Genomic DNA, 25,565 nt, shown 5'->3' with positions numbered 1-25,565 from the left:
CACCTGCCCTTCCAGAGGGCTGCTGATCCAGGCAGGATGATCCCAGGGAGCCATCCCACCACTCCTCACCACCACAGGGCACCCAAACCCCAGCCCCTCCACCATTCCCAACCACGCCGCCGGCCTTCGGCAGCGCGAAGCACCGCGGCCCTGGCACGGCCACCACGGCTCGGGGCAGGGGGAGGACGGAAGGGGCTCGCTTCCCACCGGGCTCCTCGGCAACCCCACGCGTTGCCTGCGCATTCCCTGTCCTCGCACAGCGTGTTCCCGGCGGGTTCAATGCCCCCCGCTCGCGGCGCGGCGCCTCGGTGCCAGGTGGACAATTAGAGAAGGTGTCTGTTCATGCATCCCTCGCACGGAGCCAAGTTCCCTTCCCGAGCCGGGCGCTCGCCCCAGCGGCAGCGATGGCAGCGGAGCTCCGGCTCCGGGATTGGGAATAAAGGCGCCTTCATCGGCGCACAATGGGCGGCTCAGAGCGGGGCCGGGGCAGCTGCGGGGACACGTCCCCGCCTTGGCAGGCGGAGGAGAGACCCCGGCTCAAAAGGGATTCAAAGGGGACAAAACTGTGCTTAAAAACACGGCAGAAGTTTGCGACAATAGCCAAAAGATGGGGGGAAACGGTGGGGGGGGGGGGGGGGGGGGAAACAAAAAAAAAAAAACAAACCCCACCCAAAGGAGGGTCCATAAACAGAAAAAATGGCGGAAAAAAGGGGGATGAAAATGTGGCAAAAAGACAAAAAAAAAAAAAAAAAAAAAAAGAAAAAGAAAAACCAGGCCACAAAAGGTGGCGAAATAAAAGGGCCTCAAAAAAGGCCCATTAGGAAAGGGCCCCCAAAAAGGCACAAAAAAAAGAGGTCCCCAAAATAAGGCCCTACTGCAAAAAAAGGGCCTCCCAAAAAGGGGATAAAAAAAGGAGCCCACCCAAGAAAGGCCCCCCCCAGAAGAAAAGGCCCAAAAAGGCCCGAAAAACCAAAAGGTCCGAAACCAAAGTGGTCCAAAAAAAAAAGGTGCAAAAAAAGCCATTTGGGTGCAAGAAAGAGGATTATTGTCCTCCAGGACAGGGTGGGAACAGATGTCCCAGCAGCATCTTCCCAGGTGGGAAGGGGACCAAGAGCCGGGTGCCAGCATTCCATGGACACCCGGAGGCTTCGTGTTGGAGTGTGGTGGGTTGGGAAAAGGGCTGGCAAACACAAACAGCAAAAACCGTCTGGTTTTTTGCCTAAAATAAGAAATGGACACCGAAACGGGCTGCTGGAGAGGTGGGGAAGCAGATCCTGGAGCAGATGCCACGAGACCTTCATTCCACAGATGAGGACGACATAAAAACCTGGACAGCCTGGAAGCAAAGCGCAAAAATATGAAAGAACTCCTTCCCTGCTTCCTCCTCAGCCCAGCTCCTCCTCCTCTCCTCGGGAGGAGGAGGCCGGCCAGGAAACAGCGCTGGCCATAAATACGGGCTGGGACGGGCGCGATTCACAAACCAGATGTTCTGGGGGAGAAGGGAGCGCCAAAGGGAGGGAATAAACCCACTCGGGAGGGAAACATTCCCACTCCATGTTCCTCCAGGTCTCCATCCCCACTTCGCACGGCCACAGCACCCCCAAAACAGGGCAGGTTGTTGTGTTTTGGGCAATTTCGGCCTTTCTTTGGCAGAGCCTGTTCCATCAGCCAGAGGAATACCACGCCTTCATCCCAATGTTCCTCCTCTTCCTCCTTCCCTGTGGATCGAGGCTGGAGCACTCCAGAAATCCATGGCCACTCTTCCCAGTCGAAGCCAAGCCCGTGGCCCCCGTGGGACCCCCTCCAGTGCCAGCTCGGAATCTGTGACACGGAGCTGCCGAAGCCTTGGAGTCACCCAAGACACGAACTCAACCACATTCAGCACACAAAATCCACCAAAACCACATCAGAGTCACCTTCGGCTTCATTTCTCTCCCCCACATCATCCATCCTTTGTCCCCGAACTACAGGAAAAAACAGCATTTGTCCCTTTTTTGTGCTTTCAGAACTTCCAGTGTCCTGGAGTTTCTCTGCAGCCTCAGGACAGGCGCTGGGAAAGCCAAAGCCTAGAGCCCATCCCGCTCCCTCCTCCCCGAGCTGAGGCTCGAGGCTGATCCTCAAAACCCAAATCCAGTAAATTTTCCGGCTCCCAAAAGCTGAAGCGGGTAATAGAGACATTTAAAATACCAAACCCTCAGGTCTGAGGCACATTTTTTCCAGGGGGAAAGGGAAAGGAAGGCTCAGCTGTTTGTTTTGCATTTAAACACACTATCCCAAAACAGTTCAAATGCATTTTTGCAATTCTTCCATCCGGCCCCCTCCAAACAGGGAAGATTCAAACCAGATCCCAGCTCCGGCGCTTCCAGGACCGACAGGGCTCCCGGCCATTCCCGCCGGAGCAGCCGCAGGTATGCGGACAGGCTGGGGGAGGGGGACGGCCAATTGCTGAGTAAATATTGACTTTAAAATACAGTTTTTTCCCCCTTCTCCCTTCAAGTCGGACTATGGCATCGGAATCACGAGGCATTCACCTTCCTTAAACAAAAAAAAAAGACAGTTTGGAAAAGCCAAGCCTGGCTCTGCTGTGCCAGAGGTGTTGGAATGGCAGCTCAGTACCGTTCCTGGGACAGGCTCCGGCTGGATGCGGGCGCCCGGAGAGGGTTTGCTCCGATTTTCCCCCTTTTTGGAACCCTCAAGGGGATAACGACAAATCCAACCAAAACCAAACCCCACCATCGCTTCAGCCCCAGCGTTCCGGTGCTTCTCTGGTTTTCCATCCCTGGTTTCTGCCCATCTCCCCGGCCCTGACCAAGAGATGATGCTGCTGGGAAGCAGCTGGAAGTTCTCACCTGCCCCAAACCCATGCTGAGGTACAGGCAGGGCTGTCACCCCCTTGTCACATCCCAAAATCCTAAGGGCCCAGCACCCTCTGGTCACCCATCCCCAGATCCCACCAGCACATCCCTGCCCCTTTCCCACCAGCCATGTTCCACACGTTCTCCCATTGCCCACCTGGCCGCTCCCCACAGCCAGGGACACCCATCCCTCCCCATGGGACATGGACTGGGAGCCACTGGATCCCCACACCGGGTACCCCGTGGTGGCCCAGGGGTGGGGAGATGCCATCCTGATGTCCCCCCTCGCTCCGAGGTCAAGCCCAGCTCCCGGCTCACTCCGGGCAGCGGAGCGGGGAGAGACGACAACTCCAGGGCACAGGGGGTCCCCAGCAGCCCCCCAACATCCCCAGCACGTGCACTGGGATGGGATTCCCAGCAGCCAGGACCTGCCAAGGCTGCCTCCAAACCCAGACAAAGGAGCAGAGCGAGGATGGGGGGGGACGGAGAGGAGGAGGATGGACGGGCGAGCGCATCCCGAGGGAAGCGGGAGATGGAGGCAGGGGATGGACGCTGCCCACCAGCATTCCCCATGGAGGGGGGAAGGGGGAGAAAATCATATTGCGGCTCCCGGGGCTGCGTCCATCCCGCAGCTCGGCGTCACCTGACTTCAAACGCGTCCGGGGGGAGACGATTTCCATGCGAACGCGCATCAGGAAATCTGGGAGGAATGTGCTCCCCCCCCCCCCCCCCCCGCCCAGCCCCTTCCCCTCCCGCTCCCCGGGCTCCAGCAGCTCCGCCGCCTTCAGATGAAATCCATTTAAAAAAAAAAAAAAAAAAGAAAAGAAAAAGAAAAAAAAATGGGGAATAAAGGAAAGATTTGCATTTTAAACCAAATTCAGGAGCCGGGAGAGCCGTGCCAGAGCGCGATCCCCCCCGCGTCCCCTCCCGCCTCCAGCCCCACGGAGAGTCCGCAGCGGAACGAGCTGAAAAATGGCAGGAGATGGAAGCAGATGAAACGAAAGCACCGGCATTGCCAGAACTGGGGATAATAATAATAAAAGAAAAAAAAAAGAGCTGGATCATCCAGACTGTGGTGGGGAAGGGCAGGAGGGGCAGCTCCAGCCCCTCAGCCGAGGGGGATTCAAGGGAGAATCCTGCTTTTTTGGTATCTTTCTTTTTCTAGCTTATCTGCAATTTAAATGGCAAAAAAAAAAAAAAAAAAAAAAAAAAAAAAAAAGGCAGGGTGGGGCGGGGGGGGGAAGGAAAGAGGGAAAAAAGGGAAAGAAAAAAAGCATTTGCAGCCAGGAGAAAGGGGCTTAAGTCCTCTGGGTGCAGTTGGATGAGCTGCAGCCGGCTCTGGCCCGTGGCCATCCCTGCCGGGGTGCCCCGTGTCCCTTTTTTCCTTCCTCAAAAGAGGGATGGGGAGGGGGCAGCGGGCCTGCAGAGCTCCCCCAACCTCCCCTACCTGCCCAGGCTTTATTCCCTGTACTTATCCCAGCAATAGGAGCGGGATGTTTACACCCTGGGCAGTTGGGAACCCAAACAGGACCCGGCGCTCTGCACCGCCGTGGTTATTTATGGCCTGTGGCTGGAGCTGATAACGCTCCCTCCAGAGCCCTGCCTGCGCCGGGAATAAAGCAATTCCACAGGGCAGATTAATAGGCATTTCATCCCGGCAGCTGGGAGGGAGGGAGGGGAGGCTGCCGGGGGCTCGGTGGGGCAGGAGGGTCCGTGCTTCCTCCCGCCGGGCCGGGCATCAGCTCGCCAAGGCTTTCAAAGGGCTGGAGCCTGGCCAGAACCATTGGCCTTAATTCATTAGTCAACTCAATTTCGCTGCCTCCGCAAATAAGGACTTTGTCTGGGATGGGGAAACGGAGCAGAGCAGCTATTGTGCCCTGGGAGCAGGCAGAAAGGGCCCTTTGAGAGGACACTCTGCTGGAATAAAAGTCACTTTTATCCCAGAATAATTAGCATGCTCTGAGTACACTAATTATTCCGGCATAAAGGGACTTTTATTCCCGAGCAGCGCGGCCACGCGGGGAGTTGCTCTGGATTCGGCTCCACCTGCCCGTGTGAACGCAGCCAGGGATGATCCAGCTGGGATTTGGGATCCTTGGGATGGCCAGGATCCTCACTGGAGTGCACATGGAGGGTCCCACCCCAGCTGGGGCAGGGAACTGTCACCCCCCAGGAGATGCTGGATGCTCCAGGAGGCTGGAGAACAGCAAGAGGGGCACAAGGACATGGAGTCCCAGACCTGTTCCAAGCCTCCAGGTCACCTCCTGGGGTCCCCTGGGGACCTGGGTCCCTTAGGGGACCTCAGAGCATCTCCCAGCTCTGGGGAGTACAAGGTCACGGAGCCACCGTCGCACGGCGCAATCTCCAAGGTCTCTGCAGGGATAACAACCCCTGACAATGCCATGGCCCTGCCCAGCTCCTGCCACAGCTTTTGGCTGTCACCAATTCCCATCCCAGCCCCCAAAACCAAGCCCAGCTGGCCCGTGGGGACACAGCTCCTGCCGCCCATCACCCCCCCAGCACAGCGAGCACGTGCTGCCGGTGAGGGCGAAGGTTTGGGGATTCCTTGATAGCACCTCCTGGGAAGGCAGGTCCTGCACAGCTTCCAGGTGGCAGCTGCTCCACTGGAAAAACATCCCTGGCACCGTGAAAAGTCCCATCTGTCTGTAACTGGTACAAATGGTAAAAGAGGAATTGGCACAGCTATCCCTGAGCTGGTGCTGCATCCCAGATGCCGCCTGAACCCTTGGCATCCCCACTGGATGCTCCCACGGGCTTCCTGCGGGTCAGGAATCCTGCTTTCCCTGGTTTTAACTTCTGTAAGTTGCAGGAAAAGAAAATTTAGGATTTCATGCAGCCGAAAGGGCGTAGGGAGCGCTGGGCGAGGGCTGATGGCATCAGAGCGGCTGCGGAGGAGAGCACGGCGCTGGTGAGTAAGCAGCGCTGGGCTCCAAACCCGCTCTTCCCGGGGGAAAACGCGCTCCAGGCCGGCAGAGGAGAGGCTGAGCGAACCCATCTGGAAGGGCCGGGGGGCTGCGGCAGGAAGCGGGGCCTTGGCGTGGGCACCGGCCCAAGGATGCGGAGCCGGCCCCGGGGCGGAGGCACCGGCACAGCCCCGCTCCACGCGGCGCCCGCCCCGGTGCCCCGCAGCATCCGCCGGGGCGCTGGGAAGGCGGCTGGAGCGGGAAGTATTAAACCCAAGTGCTTCCTTTTCCAAACAATAAAAAAGCACCACTACACCCGCCAGGAGGAAACCCTTCACAGCCTTTCCCTGCGCTGGGGGCCGGAGGGGTTCAGCTCCCAGCGCCTGGAGAGGACGGGACCACCGTAAGCACCACAGTTTGGGGTGTCTGTGCCCCCGGGTCAGAGCCCCCCAAGATTTGGAGCCGCTCTCCTGGCAGTGACAGAGCCAGGGACAGCCAAGGGGTATCAACACCGGCAGCAGCGGACAGGGAAGATGTGTGTCCCCAGCGGAGGCTGGAGTGGGTGGGCACATGGGGGTGGGTGGGCACACACTGGCAGCCCACCAGCAGCATGCCAGGGGGCAGGGTGGGCAGAGGAGCATCCTGCTGCTCCCCAGGACCGAGGGTTTGTGCTCCTGTGCCATCCTTTAGGCCACGATATTCCAATTCTGAGAGAATCACCAGCTGCCAGCATCAAAGGGCACAGGGAAACAGAGGGAGGGGACACCAGGAGAGTCTCGGTCCTGAGGAGCCCAGTGCAGGGCCAGGAGTGCAGAGACTCCTGCACAAGCTGTGGCCACGCTGTTGGCCAGCTGTGATTGTTGGTGGCCTGAACGAGCCACATGTGACCGAGGACCACGAGCCCATACCCACGGACAAAGAGCTGCAGGTAAATGGGTGAGATTGATGCCATCCAAAGCTCTCAGAACATTTAAATTTTTGCCAGGCAACCTCCAGCAAACAAACCCGGCCACTCCCAGTGAGGCCGGGGCTTGGGGGCAGCAGCAGGATGGCTCCCAAAGCCTCCCCCAGCTGGAATCCTCCTCAACTCAGTCACCAAGGGATGGATGGCAGAGCCCTGAGTCCAAGAGCAGCAACTCCTCTCTCCCCCCCACAACTGCAGCCCCCCCAATTCAACAGCAACCCCCACACTTGCCCCCCAACCTTCCCACCTCTGGCACACCCAGGATGAGACCCCTAACACCTGCCTGTCCCAAGGATGAGACCCCCCCCAACACCTGCCCATCCTCACCACGGTCTCATTTGGAGAAACAGCATCTAGCACGAGGCTAATTACCCCACTCAATTAAAGATGCAACTTCCAACTCAATTAGACTCCCTCCCAGACATCCACCATTCCCACTGCAGCCCCAGCCCATGCATTTCGGACACCACAGACCTGCTCTCACCTTCCTGGCACTCACCGGAGCCCGGCATGCTCTTCCCATCCCTCCCCTCGATGCCACTGCGAGCACGGTCCCACTGGAGAAGCTCAGAGCTGCCAGCAAGGGCATTATCCAACAATTCTGCTGCCAACCCCACGAGCGGTGCTGGGACTGTCTGTGGTCCTGCACAGCATCTGCATGACTGCAGCTCCAGCCCGCTCTGTTCCCTGGCTCAGGAAGGACACTGGAGTCTATATTTAGCCCTAGAAATGGCCGGACCACGTTGGGGAACGCAACCTCTCACGGTGGAATAACATCCAGAGCAGCCCTCACGGCCCACCCTGCGTTTTTCCTTCAAAAATAGGAGTCACACAGCAAAGAAAACAACGAGTTTGGGCCGGATTAGAAAATGCTGAAAATATTTGATGTGGTCGCAGCCGGGCAGGTCGGGCTGCCCGGGGATGGTGCGTGGAAAGGGCTGGGAAGTTAAGTCAACAGCAAAACCTGGGCTGTAAATAGCTCGAGGTGGCCTTGGGTTGCAAAATCCCAAGGAGAGGGGAAAAGCATCCCCTGGAAAACAAGCTGCAGCAGGGGCAGATGCTCCGTTTGGGAGAGGCCGAGGACGACAGCGCTGGAGGCAAAACGTCCCCAGGCACTCACTCAGCAAGGCCACGGCACCACCGGCCACCAAGCCCACACGGACAGGGGTGTCCCTGGAGAGGGATGTCCATGGGAACACAGCTGGACACGCTCTCAGGGAGCTGACGGAGATAAAGTTCATGCCAAGCACAAGGAGAGGCCTGCCTGCCTGGCAAAGCCAGGGCTGTGGGGAGGAAACAGGCCGATGCACCCACTGCTCGCAGGCCGGGATCAGCACCAACCCCAAGGAGCCCATTCCCAACCCTGGGACCGCCGGATTCATCCCAGGCACCTCAGTGGAGCTTGTTGGGGTGAGCTGGGAGCAGGACCTTGGGCTTGGCAGGCAGCTCTCGCAGAGACTCAGATCCCGGCGGGGCTGGGAGGTCTGGGGGGCAGAGAGAGAAGATTTATCTTCACCAGGAAAGTGCTTGGAGTGGATGTGGGAACCGAAATCATCTCCACGCCTGGAAGAGGAACCTCCTGCCCCATGACAAAGCCATGGGCTCACGGTGGCGCTGACTCAGCAGGATGTGGCACATCCTGTGTGTTCCCCCCTCTCTCCAGGCACTCCACGGCTCCCGAGGGCCCGGCCCTGGCTGGGATTTCGGGAAGCGCCTCCCATGCACCCCCTTGCCGGGCAAAGGACACACGTGGAACCACGTGCTCCCTGCACCGTTCTGGAGAGGCTCCAACCAAAAGACCATCCACGGGCTCGGGAAAGCTCCCCAAAGGCACAGCCAGAGCCCTGGAGCGCCACGGGGGTCACAGACACGAGCACGGCTTCTCCTGCCTCCCAGCGCAGCCAAACCCTGGTGTGGACACCGTCCCCAGGGGCCCCACGGGCTGTCCCGTTCCCTGCGGAGAGTCCCAGTGCTTGCGAGACGCTGGCAGGTCCTCGGCAGCAGGATCCACCTGACAGCCAGAGCAGATCCCTCCTCACCAGCATCCAATGTCCTCACCTTGTCACCACCATCACCTCTACAGATGCTACCAGTGCTCCCAGTTTCTGCCCAAAGGGCTCCTGGCCCTCACCCTGCCCACGCTCCATCCCTCTCCCCACCCTCAATGAGCACTGGGAGGTGACATGGACGTTGTCACAACCTCAGGGGGCAGCCAGGTCCCCCCGTGCCCTCCCGGAGGGGGAAGGAGCCATGGTCCTTCCCCAAACACCCTCCTCTCAGGCAGTGGGAGGACAGATTTTGGGAGCCAACCCTCCCTCCTCAAAGCTTCTCGTTCCACCACCCCATCCCCTCGGCCGACTCCAGGGCTGTTTTCGGGACCCCACCCAGCAGCTGGTTTATGCAGCTTTTCCCTTAATTTGTCTCTGATTTTCCGCTCCAATCCTGCTGTTCCTGTGAGGAGAGGGGAACGCCCGTGCAGCAGAGCAGAGCCTGGACAGCCCCATGGGGCAACCAGGGGTCAGGCATGGGCTGGGGGCAAAGAGGAACCAATGGACACCAGCTGGACCCAGAGGAGGATGCTCCAGGAACCAGGGCCTTGGAGGCACAGGGAGGACCTGGGCGGTTTTGCTCCCCATCATCCCAACTCACACTGGAGGAAAAGCATCACCAGCTGGAGCAGCCCCCGCTCCTTCCCGGTTCGCAGGCTCCCCCGGAGCACATGGAACCGGCACGGAGAGAACACGAGGAGCGAGCGGCGGGGCTGAGACACCGAAGGCGAGGGGGCTGCCACAGCTGTTCCCACCCCCACGCCGCCCACGGCGCCTCAGGAGCTTCGGAAGCAGCGAGGAGGCGACGCCTCGGCTTCACCCCGAACCTGGCAGCGCTGCCAGGGATGCTCCAGCGCTGCCCCATCCTCCCGACGTCAGTGCCTGTCATGGACAGCGAGCACGTGGGACGGGGGCCAGAGCCCGGCCCTCTCGCCGGACACCACAGTGGCACCAGGCACCTCTCACACCGGGACAGAGCACCATGGGGCTACTGGAACCCCAAGCGTCCGGCTGGGATGCTCCACACGGGAATGCCGGACACCGCTCCGGACACTGCACGGGGGAACCCCCAGCTATGCCCCTCCAGCAGCTCCTGCCTTCTCCCAGCACCCCAAACCTCCACTCTTCACCTCCACTGAACCCGGTGCAGCTCCGGGCGTGTCCGTGCACGCTTAGGGAAGCAGCGTGCGCACACCCACACGTGTGCACACACATGGGAACTCATGGAAAAACACACGGGAAAACACCTGGGAACACACGGGCACACACGGACACACAGCGGGGCATGCCAGACCACCAAGGTGGCAAGAGGGAAGTGCTGCACCAAAACACCCCAGCCACCTTTAACCACAGATATTTCCAAAACAGGAACGGAGGGGAACCCTGCCTGCCCTCACTCCGCTCCTGGGGCTCTGCCGCCACAGGGCCCAGGAAGCAATGGAGGAATTGGGCAAACAGGAGCTGCCCACCAGTGCCCTTTGTTCCCCATGGAAGAGCTTTCCTCCCACCCCACGGCTGGACTTTGTCCTCTTCTTGTCCAGGAACAAGCAAAGAGCTTCCAGAGCTGCAAACAGAGGCAGTGGGTGTGAGGAACTGGCTCTGCAGACGAGGATGGGGACCTGCACCCTGCTCCCAATGACATCCTGGCCTCTCCCAGAGCCCCACTGCACCCAGCTGGGGCAGTGGGAGACCTGCATCAGGGAAACCAGAGCCCGGCCAGGACTGCCAGGGTTGAGGGACCAGCTCAGGTGGCACCTTGGTGGCAAATTCTGCCTCCCAGCCAGCCTAACCACACGCTTGCGGTGCCTCCACATCCGCCACATGCCTCCACATCCTCCCTCACACAGCTCCCAGCACCCCGAGGTAGTGGAGCAGCACCTCGTCCCCATCATGACTGCCAAAGGGAGCCCCTCAGGAGGGGAACTTGCAACAGGAGGAAGGGGTGTCTCTGCCCTACTCCAGCTCCTGGGGTGGAGAAGAGGATGGAGGAACTTCCCTCCAGCTCATCATCTTTCCGCAGCCTTGTTTCCAAAGGCAACGCAGCTTATGCAATGAGCGATGCCTCCTTTCCGCCCCCACCAACTTCTGGATCCGCCGGCTGCTCCGAGCCACCTCCAAGCGGAGATGATGCCTCTGAGACCTCAGGTCCCTGGAGGGGTGACCCCAGAGAGCTCAGCTGTTGGCCACCTGCACCGCTGAGCTCACCGGGCGGCGGCCAGCGGCTCAATCAGCCCCGCAGGTGCCACTGGGGGGAGGTTGCAGGGTGCCCTGAGCTGCTCCGTTCCTGTCACCTCCCTCCAAGGGACACAGATCGAGCGCCCGCACCCCCAGTAGGGCGAGGAGGGGCTGGAGGATGGAAACCGCAGGCTCCGGCCTCCTGCAGCCCCAGACATGAATCTGGGGCAGGGATCTGGCGTTTGCCCAAACCTCCTCCTCCTCCTCCATCCCTCCGACCCGGTGACGGGTCAGATGCTGCCACTGCCACGACACCAAATCCCTTCTCCTGCTGCGCTCGAAGGTGGGCAAAGAAATGGGACAGAAAAACCTCCCTCCAAAAAACAAACAAACAAAAAAAGCCCTCTCGCTCATCCATCATTCCGGCCTCTCATTTCACCAGGCCATTCCCACACGGACAGAGGGGAATCCGTAACAGGAAAGCCGAGACACCCCCCCCATTTCCCTGCTTTTAAAGGGAAAAACAGCCCTGCGCGTCCAGGCGTTGCGAGGAACTTCGCCACGGCCGCCGGTTCCCGGCTGGATCGGCTGCCAGTGCGGAGCACGGCGCTGCCAAGAGCGGCCCCTCGCACATTCCCAGCCCGGCCATGGAGCTGACGAGCTCAAGTATTTACTGAATAGATCAATAAGGGCCGGGAACGCGACGTGCACGGCTTGGGAACGAGCGGCTGGCAGGGAGCTGGATGGACGGATGGGGGGAGGCTGGACAAACGGACACACGGACGGGGGGACGCACAGCCCGGTCGCTGGCTAAACACATTCCCAGTGCCACCAGGCCCGGTCACAGCCAAACTCCGCAGCCGGGCGTCGCGGCTCCGGGGGAAGCAGCCCCGGTTATGCAAGAGCCGGGAGCGTGGGGCGAGGCCGGGCTGTCACGGGCATCCCTGGGACCGGTGAGACCCCGGCCCCAGGCACCCCCGGGACACCGGGACCCCCGGGCCCGGCTCCCGCAGCGGTGCTGAGCTCCAACTTTCCTGCTTGGCTGCGGGGAAAACTTTGGATTCCAGAGGAAAATGGGATGGAGGGGGGGTGGGAGCCACGGGAACGGGCAAAGAGGAGAAAACGGGGAGCGCGAGCGAGCGGCCCCCGCGGCTGCGGGGGGACGGGGCGGGGGGCGCACCGCGCGCTGCGGAGGGGTGCGGGGAGGACGCGCCTCCCCAGTCCGGCCCGCTGCCCCCCGCTGCTCCCCGGTCCCTCCGGTGTCCCCACGGCGCGGCGGGGCCGGGCTGCGCCCGCTCTGCTTTGTCACGGCGGCGGCGGCGGCGGCGGCGGGAGGGTGGGGGGGGGACGCGCGGCGCCCCCCGCCCCCTCCCCGGCCCGGCCGAGCCCCGCGCCCCCGACAGCGGCTGCGGGGCCGCGCGGCTGCGGCGCCTCCCCCTCCCCGCCGGTGTCCCCCCCCCACCCCGCCGGTATCGCCCGGCGGGGGTCCGGCCCCGCCGCCCCCCCGACTCACCTTCGAGGGCGCGGGCGGCGGGCGCGGCCAGCAGGGCCAGGAGGCTCCCGGCGAGGGCCAGCAGTGGCCCCATGCCGGCGGCTCGGCGGCGGCGGCGGCGGCTCCTCACGCCGTGCTGCCCGTGGGGCGGCGCGTCCCGGGCCCGCGCACCGACATCCGCGGGGGGCGGGCGGGGGCGGGCCGGCGGCCGGGCCGGGCCGGGCCGGGGGGCGGGCGGACCCTCCGGGCTGGGCGGCGGCGGCGGCGGGGCCGGGGGGCGGCGGGGCCGGGGGGGTGGCGGCGGCGGAGGATGGGGGGGGGGGGGTCTGCGCGCGCCGCCGCCGCGGCGGAGGGAGGGCGGTGATTGGGGGGGGGGGGGGGGAGATGGAGCGCGCGCCGCCGCCCGCCTGACGTCACCGGGCTCGAGCCGCCGCCGCCGTCGCGCGCGGACGGGAACGGGGAGTGGGGGGGGACACGCGCGTGGCGTTGGGGGGGGGGGGGTCCTACGCGCATGCGCGTGCGGTGCCGGGGCTGCGCCCCCCGGTGGGTGTGGGCAGGGACAGGGTCAGGGCAGGGGTCCGGTGTCGGTGCCGGTATCGGTATGGTCCGGGCAGGGGTCTGGTGTCGGTGTCAATAATGTACAGGCAGGGGTCCGGTGCCGGTATCGGTATCGGTGTCAGTATGGCACGGGCAGGGGTTCGGTGCCGGTATCAGTGTCAGTATGGGACGGGCAGAGGTCGGGTGGGAGTGTCGGTGTCAGTATAGTACGGGCAGAGGTCCGGTGCCGGTGTCGGTATCGGTGTCAGTATGGCACGGGCAGGGGACCGGGGCCGGAGCCGGTGTGGTACGGGTACCACACGCAGTACCGGCCCGCGATGCCACTCCAGCCCCCCGCCCGTCCCTGCTGTGGTGGCCCCCAATCGCCCCAGGTGCGGGGGCGGCTCAGCTCCCCTCTACCGGCACACGGTACCGGCTGTGGGTCAGAGACGGACGAGGCAGCAGGACCCTCATCATCCCCAAGGGCAGCGGGACCCTCGCCATCCTCTCAGAGCTGCAGCACCTTCACTGTCCCCCCAGGGCAGTGGGACTTGATCCCCAAAGGCAACAGGACCCTCGCCATTCTCCCAGGACAGCAATACCATCACCAGCCCCAAGGGCAGCAGGACCCTGACCGTTCCCCCAGGGCAGCAGGACCCTCACAATGTCCGAGGGGAGTGGGACCCTCGCTGTCCCCCCAGGGCAGTGGCTCCCTCGCCAGCCCCCAGGGCAGCAGGACCCTCGCTGTCCCCCCAGTCGTCCCTGCGGGGGTGCAGGAGCAGGGCTCAGGGCCGGGGAGCCGGAACAGAGGACCCCCATCATGGGGGTCCCGTCATCGGCAAGGCCGCCCATCACTCACCCAACTCCAGCTTTGACTGAGAACCGTGACGTCAGAGCCTGAGCCGTGACGTCATCCATTGGCCACACCGCTGCCTGCGAGGGCCCGGGGCCGAGGAGGGAGATGGGCAACGGTGCCGGCACCGTCATCGGGCACCATGCGACCCCTCCGCGTGATGTCATATGTTTTTTTAAATTATGTCACACGCCTGTCCCGCCCCACCCCGGTCAGGCAGCAGCAGTGGGGCGGGGGCATGATTCGAGCTGCTGCGGAGCCAGATGTTCGGGAGAAGGTCCAGATGTTCCCGGGATGCCGCCCCTTCAGAAGGGCCGGGGTGGCAGAAACACGGCATAACCCGCTGGGCTGGAGGGGTTCCTGGGGCCGGCTCTGTACCCCCCCTTTCCCCCAGAGCCCCCAAACGTCGCACACGAGCCGGAGCGGGTGCGATTCTGATTCCTCCCACGCCTGGTTCCGGCCAGCTCTCCACAGCCCTCTCCCCACTCGATACCGTCCTGGACGGGGCCGTGGGGAGGCTCAGCGTGGCTGGGAAGCTCCTTCCCAGTCCCAAACAGTCCCGGTGGGTGTCCGGCCTCCCGGGAAGTCCAAGTACGCCGTGGAGCAACCGCGCTCACGGGGCTCCCGGGCGCGTTTGATCCTCGAAATGGCAACACGGAGAGTTCACTAGCGCCACGGCGGGAGGAGCCGGGGGGAGCGCGGGGACTCCGCGGCCCTGCCCCAGCCCCGGTACCGCATCCCCAGCCCTGGCAGCCCCGGCCCCGGATCCCCCGGTTCGCCCCGGAGGCACCGGCGGTGCGGCAGCGCCCCCTGGCGGCTCCGAGGCAGCCCTGCCCGGTGCTGCCCCTCCGCTCCGGTGGACGCGGGGGTCGGAGCGGCATTAGGAGCGCCCTGGGGCGGGGCGGGTACCCCCGTGCAGCAGCAACCCCCCCAAACAACGAGCACCCTTTTTCAGTGCCCCCGCTCTCGTCCTCGGCTCGGTACCGGAGGACGCAGGCAGAGGCGGACACAGCCCGGGACCAGCCGCGGGCTCGGACCCCAGGATGGGGACGGGGGCTCAAACCGTGCGGTGAAGGTGCAGTCCGGGACCAACGGCCCGGCCCGATGTACCCGGGAACGGCGGGGCCACGGAACCGGGTCTGCCCGGGTGCGAGAGCACCCGCGGGAATGGGCGGGGGGCACCCACGGGGATGGGCGGGGGCTTGGAAGGACAGCGAAGAGGGACCTGATTAGAGCAGGAGTAGGGTCAGGGGTGGGTGTCCCAGATGGGAGGGAGGGGCACAAGTGGGCGGGAGCAGTGGGTGGGTGGGCGCTGAATGCGGCAGATGTGGGGTCACGAGTGGGGTATGGGGTAAGAGTGGGGTCATGATGGGAGATGGGAACGGGGAGATACGGGGCAGGAGTGAGGTCACCAGTGGGTGGGGGGCTGATATGGGGCAGGCGCGGAGCCGATGGGTGCCGCAGCCCCTCGGTGGAGCGGTCCGGGAGTCCCAGGTCCTGCCGAAGCTGGTCCCGGTCCCGGTGCCCTCCCACCCCTCCGCTCGCACGTCTCCTCCCCCTTCCTGCGCTCGGCGCTTCCCGGCGGAGCAGGGCCGCCGCGGGGACCGGCCGCGCCCGCCGCCGCTATGGAGTGAACGAGGGGCCGCGGGGACCGGCCGGACCGGCCGCCCCCCGCCCGCGGCTGCTCTCGCCAGGTAACGGGGGACGGCGCCGGGGACTCTGCCGCCGCTTGGCACCTCCCGCCCCGGCCCGGAACTCGGGCAGGGGCACCGAGCTGGGAGCCGGGGGGGACGGGGCTCTGCGGAGTGTCCCAGGGACGGGGGGGCTGTCCAGAGGCACCTCCCTGCTCCGGCGGTGGGCAGTGCGACGTGTGACAGGCTGAGCGGGGCCTCTGAGGGGGAGCGGAGCGACCGTCAGCCCCTCACTGGGGTGCTTGGGGGTGGGATGGGGAAGGGGCTCCGGGACCGGTGGCGCCGAGGCTGCATCGGCCGCGCAGATGGAAACGCAGCCCAGCTCGACTCGCAGTCCAGAGCACCCGCTGCTGGGTGGGTGCAGAGGATGGCACCCCGCTCTCCTGGCACCCCCTCGCCTGGCACCCCGCTCTCCTGGAACTCGGATCTCCTGGCATGCCGCTGTTTGGGGGGTGGGTGGGGCAAAGGAAGACCCCTTCCCCCGTCCCGCCGGTGGGACCTGGACAGCGAGTTCCAGCGCGGACTCCCCGAGCCGTGACTCATCCTGGGTTGGGTCTCCTGGGGAAGGCCCCGCTCCTCTTCCTACACACCAGAGAAACTTTCGCTCGCTGACGAGCGCAGTCAGCAGTGGGCAGCCCCCCCTCCCAAACACGTGGGCTCCGCGGTGTCCTCCCCGTGGCACTGTCACCGGTGTCCCACTGTGTCCCATGTCCTGGCCTCGGCTGGAGAACGCTGGCAGCACTGGCATCCCCAGCACCCCAGGGAAACTGAGGCACGCTGAGAGGCAGCCATGTCCCTCGGGCTCTTCCCCGCGAGGGCAGAGCCGGAGAGGAGTCCGGGTGTCCCAAGCATTTGGAAAACCTCGGAGCATCTGTCCCTGCTCCTGATCTCTGGATCCCTGTCTCGTGATCTCTGGAGCCCACCGAGCGTGAGCGTCCCTGCGAAAGCCCCGGGGAATCTGCCGAGCGGTCGGCAGGATAAGGACGGTGCCCCGAGGTGCCCCGCAGGATAAGGACGGTGCTCTGAGGGACCCACCTGCGCCAGGCTGCGAGATCGCAGACGGCAGCGGGGACATGGCCAGGGCTGGGGTCCGTCCCTGTCCCCCCGGCACAGCCCTCCCGAGAGTGGGGGGCTGCGGTTGGCTGCCAGGAAGGGCTGGTGGTTAATGAGTAACATCCGTGGGATGTACGGCACCTCGGGACAGGGAAGGGGACGGGGAGTGTACGGCAGCTCCGGCTTGGGGAAAGGGTTTCCTGTTGCAGTGAGGAAGCACAAAGCCCGTACTGAGAGTGTGGGGGTCCCTGAGCCCCCCACCCCCCGTGCCCGGGCTCGTCCTGAACCACCTCCCCGCCCGGAAGACCCCCAGTCCCACGAAGAGGCGAAGCCCGTCGGGTGGAGGAGGAAGAGAAAGTGGCTGCGTCGAGGGGGTTTGGGGAGGGACAGTGGGCGGGGGGCGGCTGTGCCCCCTCCCCGGGTGCCCTACCCTGCCCCGTGTCGAGCCGGTTTCCCCAGCCACAACGCAGCTGTGCCCCTGCGACCTCGGCTCCCCCAGATGACCTGGAGGAGGGTCCCCATGGGATGTTGCCCCCAGGAGGGAACTGAGGAAAAGCTCTACTGCAGAAGGAGAAGAAGAAGGAAACATGGAAATTAGGATGGGAAGGAAACTGGGCACAGCTGGGCTGTAGGAACTGCTGTGACTGATGCCAGGATGGGACAGGAATGTTCCCCCCATCGAGCTCCTCCTGGGCAGTGGGAGGAGGGAGCAGTGCAGCTTCTCCTGCAGACTCTCAGCAGATCCAGGCATGCCTGGCTTAAGGCTTACACTCCAGGGCTTCCAGCCAGCAGCTGCCTCCCAGGGCTGAGCAGAAATACAGGTTTAATAGGGGAGGAGGATAGGGATTAACCTGGAGGCTGGCAAAAGGAGAGGCTGTTTTTCCCTCCTGCCAAGATCCCCCCGGGACTGTGGGGAGAAGCCCAGCAGCATTCCCAGAATTGCTGGGTCCATCTCCCACCGGGCATTGACCCCTCCGGCATAACCTCATCCCCTGGGCCGTTCACTGCAGTGTATCACCCGGATCTGTTTGCTCCGGGCAGGCATGGAGTCGAAAGCAAACGCATTTCTGGAAGGCGTCAGCCTCCAGCCACCATGGTTGGTTCCTCACTGGAGTGGCGGCACACGGAGCTCCGTGAGGGCTGCTCCCATGGGACGCGGAGCACCCCGGGGTGCACCCGCCGCTCCCTGGGGCTGCTCGCTGCAGGCCGCAGGCGTTTGTTTGCTCCGGCTGCGACGTTGCCCAGTGACGCCGGCTTCCTTCCCCTCGCAGGGCTCTCGGAGCGCCTCAGCTCCACCTCCGCCCTGCGCCTTCGGCGGCTCCGCGCGGCCCAGGCCCGTGGGGAACGCGCTGCCCGCGGGGACACGGGACGTGACGCGGCTCCGCGTCCCCCCGCTCGCCTGAGGGCACGGCGAGCCAGGCCCGGGCGGACGGGCCGGCCCGGGGGTCCCGCCGGTGCCCCGGCCCCTCGGCTGGGCCGTGAGACGCCGGCGCTGCGGGATCCGCCGCGGGATCGGGCCTTGGCCCCGGGTGGGGCCGGCGGAACCGGCAGCGAGGTGTGTGTGTATGGGGACCCCGCTGGCCGGCCGGGCCCACGGGGCTGCGGCGAGGCCTGAGGGAGCGAGCGTGGGGGGAGGAAGGGCGGGAGCTGTCGGGAAGAGGCGCGGGCACTGCTGAGGGGACGGGCTGGGAATGTTGGGGTTCTGACGTCCGCCTTGGGGTGTGGTGGGGCCGTGAGCCCCCAGCCCAGGCGTTCCAGGTGGAGTTCCCTATCTAGCGCCTCATTCCAGTCCTCTTCTTGCTTTCCGTGATCTCTGGAGCCCACCAAGCGTGAGGGGCAGCTGGGGAAGGGGCCCTCCTTGCAGGGGACACCTGAGGAAGTTTGGGGGGCAGCCGAGCCACCTCACTGGGATCACCCCAGCAGAACGGCCTCACCAAGCTCGGGGGAGTTCACACTTCTCCCACTCCCAGGGGTTTCCACAGTCTTCCGGCTCTCCCAGCTCTCCTGTGCCAAGTCTAGCAGCACTTGCCTGCCCCTCTGAGTGTCCTTGTGTGACACCCATGGCAGAAGGAGCAGGGATTCCCCGGAGACACGGGAAAGTGAGGCACAAAGTGGGCTGCCAGCCCGCCCAGGATTGCCCAAGAGGCTGATCCTGAATCAAGCTTCCCATTCCTTCTCCTCCCCAGCAGCCCCAGCCCAGTGGAGCAGCAGGTTCAGACAGGAAGGGACAAGCAGCAGCTCTTGCCCCCTCCGTGAGAGGCTCTTGGTCCTCAGCCCTGCCAGGGTTGGGCTGGGGGCTGCTCCATTGGCCCTGCCCTCATCTCCTCTCCTTTTTGTTTACAGGTGACTGTTCCAAGATGTCCCTCTGGAACCTGGTGTCCCACATGCCACCGGAGGAGTTCAGTAGCCTCTCCACGGAGTTTCCCCGGAGCCTGCGCTGTCTCCTGGCCGAGTGGCTGGAGAACCAGCCCTGGTGAGTCTCCCGGGACCCTTCCTCCCCAGAGCAGCACGAGGCGGGGGGGTCACACAGGGGAGGGTGGGGGATCCATGCCCATTCTCCCAACTTCTCCCCTCTCCAGGGAGTTCATCAATGGCTCTGACACCTTCTGCACCAACATGGCCAGCAGGATGCTGTCAGACATGCTGGAGAAACTCCGCAGCGCTGCCAGCAGCGACGGGCAGCAGTGCCAGATCCTGCAGCAAGTCAGCGGCATCGAGGTGCGCGGGGACCCTGGGGCTGGGTCACGCTGGGATCGCAGCCAGTTCCCAGGAAAACTTGATTATTTTATGCTGGAAGGGCTCGATGCCTTAGGATGGTCCCTGTGTGACACCCCTTTCCAGCCTTGTGGGCAATGAGCAGACTCAGCAGCTGGGTTTTGGGGGTGTTACAGAGGACAGAGGGGTTTGTTTGTATCCCAGGCTCTGCAGCCCAGTGGCCCACAGGGAGCTGCCACATCCCCCCTCAAACAGTCCCATGGGGACCCTCCTGAGCCCCTCAGCCCCCGTGGCCCCACTCACCCCCAGCTGTTGGCACCTGGGGGCTGTCTCACCAGATGTTCCCCATTTTCTGCTCGGCTGTTTGATTTCTCCTTTCCCCAGGCCATGTGGGGCTGCATTTCCTCCTGCCGTGAGCTCTAGGTTTCGTTTTTGGGGACCTTTCTCTTATCAAGGCTGTTGGAATTGCTCTGTCCCTTTCCCAACCCTCTGGCCAGCAAAGCTCAGAGCACCAGGGCTGAGCAGGGCTCACTCCCAGAGCCCCATTCTGGTTGAAAACTCTGCTTTTTTGGTAACAGACCTTTTTAATATCCAACATTTGGGAAGGGATCAGCTTTACTCACAACTTCTGGGGAGCAGAGTGACTTTCCAAAACAAGACTGTTGCTTTTTGCTGTAGGAAACGAGCAGATGTTTCAGCTTAGGGATTTTTTATTATTTAAAATGTTGAAGCAGAGCAGCCTATCTGTGTTCCCTCCTCCCTCCATCCATCCCTCATCCCGGACCACCAAATCCTCATTTCTCCACGCCCATCTGGGGTGTTCCCTGTTCTCGCTGCTGCCGTGGGTGGTGGGAGCCAGGTCACCCCCAGGTTGGGCAACCACAGGGCTGGGAGCCAAACCTGGGCCTCTCACCCCCTGAATCCCACATTTTCCCTGGAAGAGCCCACAGGGCTGCATCCAGCCCCTCGAAGTGGAGCTCCCACCGGCACAGGAACCCACCAAGTGCGTCATCAGCCATTCCCCCCATGGTGTTTTGCTGCTGTTTTGGGAAGTAGCTAATTTGGGAAATGCGTGAAGGCCGGAGGAGCTGGCATGGGACACAGGAACGGAGCCAGCGGGGAATTCCCCTCCCTGTTTTCAGAGGAAAGCATTGATCCGCCCAGGGCAGCTGGGAGAGTCTCCCCCAGGTGTCAGGCTGGAGGAAATGCTCACGGGAATGGAGAATTCTTTTTTGGTTTGGAATTTTTTTTTTTTCCCAATTTGAAGTGGATTCTTCTACTTTTTATACAAAAAAATGGAGTTGGAGCCGATGATCCTGATGGTCCCTCCACCTCCAGATATTCCATGATTCTGTGCGCCATTTAAAGAGGTTTAAAAGCTGGAAATCAGCTCTGTGGTGGTTGTGGAACCCCCGAATTGCCTTGGCCAGGTGCTGTGGGAAGGGGCTTGGGTGGGAGGGGGCCAGGAACAGGGGGCACGTGTCCTGCCCCCCCCCCGACACCCCCCATTTGTGTCCCCCCAGAACACCTTCCGCCACGACCCGCTGCGGCTGGTGGCTGTCATGAGAGCCATCCTGGAGGGCGAGAAGGCGGCTGTGCTCAAACGGGTGGGTGGTCCCTGCCCCCCTCCCGGGCACCCCGAGGTGCAGGACTGGCAGCAGCCCCCACTGACCCCGCTCTGCTCTGCCCCAGGACCGCCACCTGCCCCTCAGCTTCCACCGGCGGCAGGAGGAGCTGAAGTTCAGCCTGGGGCTGCAGCGGCTGCAGCATCGAGTCCGTGAGATCCAGGCACTCCGGGAAGAGGGGCCGGGGCGGGACGGGGCCGTGGAGAGCTCCACAGCCCCCAGGGAACTGCCCACCCTCACCCTGGAGGCTGTGAAGGAGCTGGAGGTGGCCAAACAGCAGGTCCTGAAGAGGATTCAGATCTGGAAGAGACAACAGCAGCTGGCAGGGAATGGGGCCATCTTCGAGGAGAACCTGGCACCACTGCAGAAGAGGTGGGGGGGCACAGGGTGGGGCTGGGGGACTCTGAGCAACCCCCTACTCCCTGCACTGGCCCGAGGGGCTCCAGGTGAGTGATGGTGGGGTGCTGAGGGTCCCCCTTTCCCCAGGTGTGAGAAGCTGGTCGAGGTTTACTTCCAGCTGCAGCAGCAGGTGATGGCAGCGAGCACAGAGCTGGGGCCTGAGCTGCTGCCCCGGCTCCTGGAGCGCTTGAACGAGGTGTTGTCCAGCCTGGTCAAGAGGTAACAGGCTGGGGGGCTGTGGTGGCCAAGGGTTGAGGTGGGTCTGCAGGGGCTGGTGGCAGAGCTGGCAGGTGCTGTGCTAAGTGCCATGGTGTCCCTTTGTCCCTCAGCTCCTTCCTGGTGGAGAAGCAGCCCCCACAGGTGCTGAAGACCCAGACCAAGTTCCAGGCAAGCGTCCGGTTCCTGCTGGGCCCGCAGCTGCTGAAGGCAGCGCCCAAGCCCTACGTGGTGAGGGCTGACATGGTGACGGAGAAACAGGCACGGGAGCTGGAGCTCAGCAACTACAGCAACACCCTCAGGTGAGCAGTGGAGGTGAGGGGGGGGGCTTCCCCACTGCCGTGCCCCCCTGACCCCCTCCTCTGCCCAGCGAGAGCACGGGGGAGATCATGCACAACATGGTGGCCCTGGAGACCAACCCCACCAGCGGGACCTGCTGTGCCAACTTCAAGAACGTGGTGAGTGCCACCAGTGAGGGGCCGGGCTGGGGGCTCTGCTGGGGTCTCCGTTGGGTTTTTGGGAGTTCCAAGGCTGGGGATGCTCAGCTTTCCCTCCCCAGCTGCTGAAGAAGATCAAGCGCTGCGAGCGGAAGGGCTCCGAGTCGGTGACGGAGGAGAAATGCGCCGTCCTATTCAGCACCAATGTGGCCTTGACCCCCAGCAACATCTCCATCCAACTCCAGGTACCAGCTCCTCTGCCATGGGATGGGGCTGGATGTGCTGAGCCTTCCCCTGTGGGACACCTGTGCTGGGCTGGGACAGTCCCAGGGCAGCCACCACACTTGGCTCAGGGCCACTCTCTGCCCCCAGGTCCTGTCTCTGCCCATCGTGGTCATCGTCCATGGGAACCAGGACAACAACGCCAAAGCCACCGTGCTGTGGGATAACGCCTTCTCCGAGATTGTGAGTGCCAGGAGCCAGAGGGAAGGAGCTGGAACCTGGGGCTGGGTGGGCTCTGGAGGGGGGGGCAACAGTGCAGGCTGGAGCAGGAGTCCAAGGGTGAGCATCCTGTCCTGATGACCCCCTGCCCACAGGACCGGATGCCCTTCGTGGTGGCCGAGCGGGTGCCCTGGGAGAAGATGTGTGACACCCTGAACCTGAAGTTCATGGCAGAGGTGCAGACCACCAAGGGGCTCCTCAAGGAGCACTACTTCTTCCTGGCCCAGAAGATCTTCAATGATCACAGCGCCAGGTTCGAGGACTTCCAGAGCCGCCACGTCTCCTGGGCCCAGTTCAACAAGGTGACTGGGAGGGCTGGCCAGGGTGGGCAGGAGCCAGCGTGGCCATGGGGAACCTCATGGCCTCTCTCTGCCTCAGGAGATCCTCCCTGGCCGGGGATTCACCTTCTGGCAGTGGTTTGATGGAGTCCTGGACCTCACCAAGAGATGCCTCAAAAGTTACTGGTCAGACAGGTGGGTGCCCCGGGGCTGAGCTTTGGGAGTCCTGATCCCACCCCATCACCCTGGGTGATCCTGATCCCTCTTCCCTACCTGTCCACCCCTCCAGGCTCATTATGGGCTTCATCAGCAAGCAGTACGTGTGCAAACTGCTGAGCGCGGAGCCAGACGGGACCTTCCTGCTCCGCTTCAGCGACTCCGAGATTGGAGGCGTCACCATCGCTTACGTCATCCGGGGCAAGGACGGTGAGATGGGGTCAGAGGCTGTGCAGGGGGGGCCCTTGTTGCCAACAGCTGTGGGGTGTTACAGGAACCAGCACTGGAATCCCGTGACATGTCTTCCCTCGCTCAGGCTCCAGCCAGGTGGAAAACATCCAGCCCTTCTCTGCCAAGGATTTGTCCATCCGCTCCCTCGGCGACCGGATCCGGGACCTGGGGCAGCTCCGCAATCTGTACCCCAACATCCCCAAGGATCAGGCGTTTGGGAGTCACTACAACAGTGAGTGGAGGGGTCCAGGATGGGCCCTGGGCTGTGCTGCCTCTCTGCACCCCAGCAATGCCGTGGGAGGTGTCTTGGGTCTCACCCAGGTGGCCCCAGGGTTTGCGGGGGTGGTGGCAAAGAGGGTTGGCAGGGCACGGTGGTGGGAGGTGGTGGCTCATGGATGCTTCTCCTCCCTGAGCAGAAGAGCAGACAGGCAAGGACGTCCGGGGTTACGTCTCCACTGCCATCAAGATGACGGTGGAAAGCGAAAGGTGGGTGCGAGGCTGTGTGCACGTGGGCCAGGGTTTGCACAGACCCCTGGCCGGCCTGAGCATCCCCCAGGGCAGGGAAATCCCTGACTGGGAAAAACAGAGCTGTGCTGGTGAGTGAAGAGTCCCCTGTGGGCCCCCCGAGCTGCGCTGGGGCCCGTCTGTGCACCTACCACCCTACCCCCGAGCACCCACCGGCACATGTCCCCCTTCAGAGCCTGGACCTGGCGTGCTGATGGGGACCATGTGCTTTTGCAGGGACCAGCAGCCTCCAAGCACCATGGGGGCCCCCCCCGAGGCCCCCCAGGTGCAGGTGTTCAGCCTGCCCCCCATGCTGCAGCCAGAGCTGCACCCTGAGAGTCTGCAGCCAGTGCTGCCCCCCATCTGGTGAGTGCCCTGCTGTGGGGTGGGGGGTGGGGGCTGTGGCAGAGTCCCCCCCTCAATCTGAACCTCTGTGTGTGTGTGTGCACTGCAGCCCCCCCACTCCATTCTGCCCCCAGCCCATCCCCACGGGCTACCCCACGGTTGAGAGCAACATGAACATGATGGTCCCCGACAGGCTCAGCTCCCCCTTCCACAGGTAGGAGCAGGGCAGGGTGGGGGGCAGGGTGGGCACCCCTCTGCCCCCCAGCAGGGTCAGGGGGTGTTCCCCCCTCTCTGAGTGCTCCCCCTCCCCACAGCCCATCACCGATTCTCTCGTCGCCCCTGGCCATGGACCCCTCGTTGTCCCACTGCCAGGAACCTGCCTTCAGGACCCCCGGGTAAGACCTGGCACACAGGTGGAAGGGGGGCCACCCTGCCCTGCACCCCTTTTCCCCCTCCCACCCCAGACCTGGAGCAGCCATCCCCAGCTGACCAGTGCTCCCAGTGCTCTGCCCTGCTGGTGCTCCCTGGAGGAGCCCCACACCAGCCCCACAAAACCAAGCCGTGCCCCCCCAATGCCTTTCTACACCATTCTACACCATTCTTTCTCCCTCCAGACCCTTCATGCCCAACCAGTACATGCCCGGGGAGGTCTCGCAGCTGCTGCCCGGGGGTCCCTCTGTGGAGCCGCGGGATGAGGAGATGCCCGAGCTGCCCCCGTTCCCGGCCGTGGAGGATGGGCCGCTGCAGAGCTCCCCGCGGTGGTAAGCACGGGGAGGGGTCAGCAGAGGGAAACCCCCTCCCAATCCCCCCCAGTCATCCTGCTGCCTCTGTCCCCAGGATGTCACCCAGCATGGAGCAGTCACCGGGCTCAGAGTTGGAGCAGTTCCTGCAGGATGTGCCCCTGTTGCCCCCCTTCGCGCCCCTCCCGCAGCACAGCGGGTACCCCAATTCCAGCCCATCCTGCTGGGGGCTGGGGGAGGCGCGGTGGGATGACAGCATCCGGCCGGGACACGCGTGAGGGGGCTACCGGGGGGGAGGCGGGACATCGGACTGGGACCCCCCCACTCCCTCCCAGCCTTGTCTGGGTTCACGGACTTGATAGGACTCGTGCAGGGGTGGAAACTCCAACTGGGAAAGGTGGGGTTGGGGGGATTTGGGGTAACCCCCGCCCCCCCCCTTGCATTGCTGCCCGCCCCCGCCGCTGCCGGGGGTCCGCGGGTGAGGGGGTGCAGGCGCAGGGGCCCCGTCCTGCGTGGGGGGCACCGGCAGCCGCACGCGGTGCCCCCAGCCCACGCCGCCGGGATGAGTCACCGCGGGGGCGGGAGGCGGCAGCGCGAACGGCGCCGGGGCGGAGGTGCCAGCCCGGTGCCCGGCGGGGGTAGACACCGGGACCCCCATGGAGGGGGACACGGCCCCCTCGCACCCCCGCAGTCAGCGCTTGCTTTGGGGTTTTGAGCTGCTCCTCACCCCCTCCCCCCCTCCAAGCTGGAGCAGGGGGCAGGAAGA

General features: G+C 63.7%; 2 protein-coding genes across 7 annotated transcripts in view; one reads left to right on the top strand and one right to left on the bottom strand.

Annotated features, from left to right (window-relative positions):
- The window catches only part of LRP1 (LDL receptor related protein 1), a 79,049-nt gene extending 66,463 nt beyond the window's left edge, over positions 1 to 12,586 (bottom strand). For 2 of the 3 annotated variants that reach the window (XM_048327418.1, XM_048327419.1), the window contains exon 1: positions 12,480 to 12,586. In XM_048327418.1, the coding sequence (XP_048183375.1) occupies positions 12,480 to 12,552 (73 nt within the window). In that variant the 5' untranslated portion in view covers positions 12,553 to 12,586. Of the gene's footprint in view, positions 1 to 7,242; positions 7,271 to 12,479 lie in introns of those variants that run through there. The other variant, XM_048327420.1, reaches the window with a different exon arrangement.
- Positions 11,828 to 25,537, top strand: STAT6 (signal transducer and activator of transcription 6). Of its 4 annotated transcripts, none has more exons than XM_048327480.1 (20): positions 11,828 to 11,919; positions 18,936 to 19,065; positions 19,172 to 19,310; positions 20,831 to 20,914; positions 21,000 to 21,304; positions 21,419 to 21,550; positions 21,661 to 21,849; positions 21,918 to 22,005; positions 22,107 to 22,229; positions 22,357 to 22,449; positions 22,581 to 22,787; positions 22,864 to 22,958; positions 23,053 to 23,189; positions 23,296 to 23,442; positions 23,627 to 23,696; positions 23,952 to 24,080; positions 24,169 to 24,273; positions 24,374 to 24,454; positions 24,674 to 24,820; positions 24,897 to 25,537. In XM_048327480.1, the coding sequence occupies exons 2-20, from the start codon at positions 18,950 to 18,952 to the stop codon at positions 25,075 to 25,077; spliced, it is 2,568 nt and encodes an 855-aa protein (XP_048183437.1). In that variant the 5' UTR covers positions 11,828 to 11,919; positions 18,936 to 18,949; the 3' UTR covers positions 25,078 to 25,537. The 4 variants fall into 4 exon arrangements, with proteins under 4 accessions (XP_048183437.1, XP_048183434.1, XP_048183435.1 ...); XM_048327477.1 differs by lacking the exon at positions 11,828 to 11,919 and adding an exon at positions 15,426 to 15,542; XM_048327478.1 differs by lacking the exon at positions 11,828 to 11,919 and adding an exon at positions 17,882 to 18,147.
- The last annotated feature ends 28 nt before the right edge of the window (positions 25,538 to 25,565 follow it).

Source organism: Corvus hawaiiensis, chromosome 24 (assembly GCF_020740725.1).
Source record: "Corvus hawaiiensis isolate bCorHaw1 chromosome 24, bCorHaw1.pri.cur, whole genome shotgun sequence".
NCBI lineage: Eukaryota > Metazoa > Chordata > Aves > Passeriformes > Corvidae > Corvus > Corvus hawaiiensis.
Note: the sequence above shows the minus strand (reverse complement) of the source record. Positions and strands in the feature narration are given on the sequence as shown.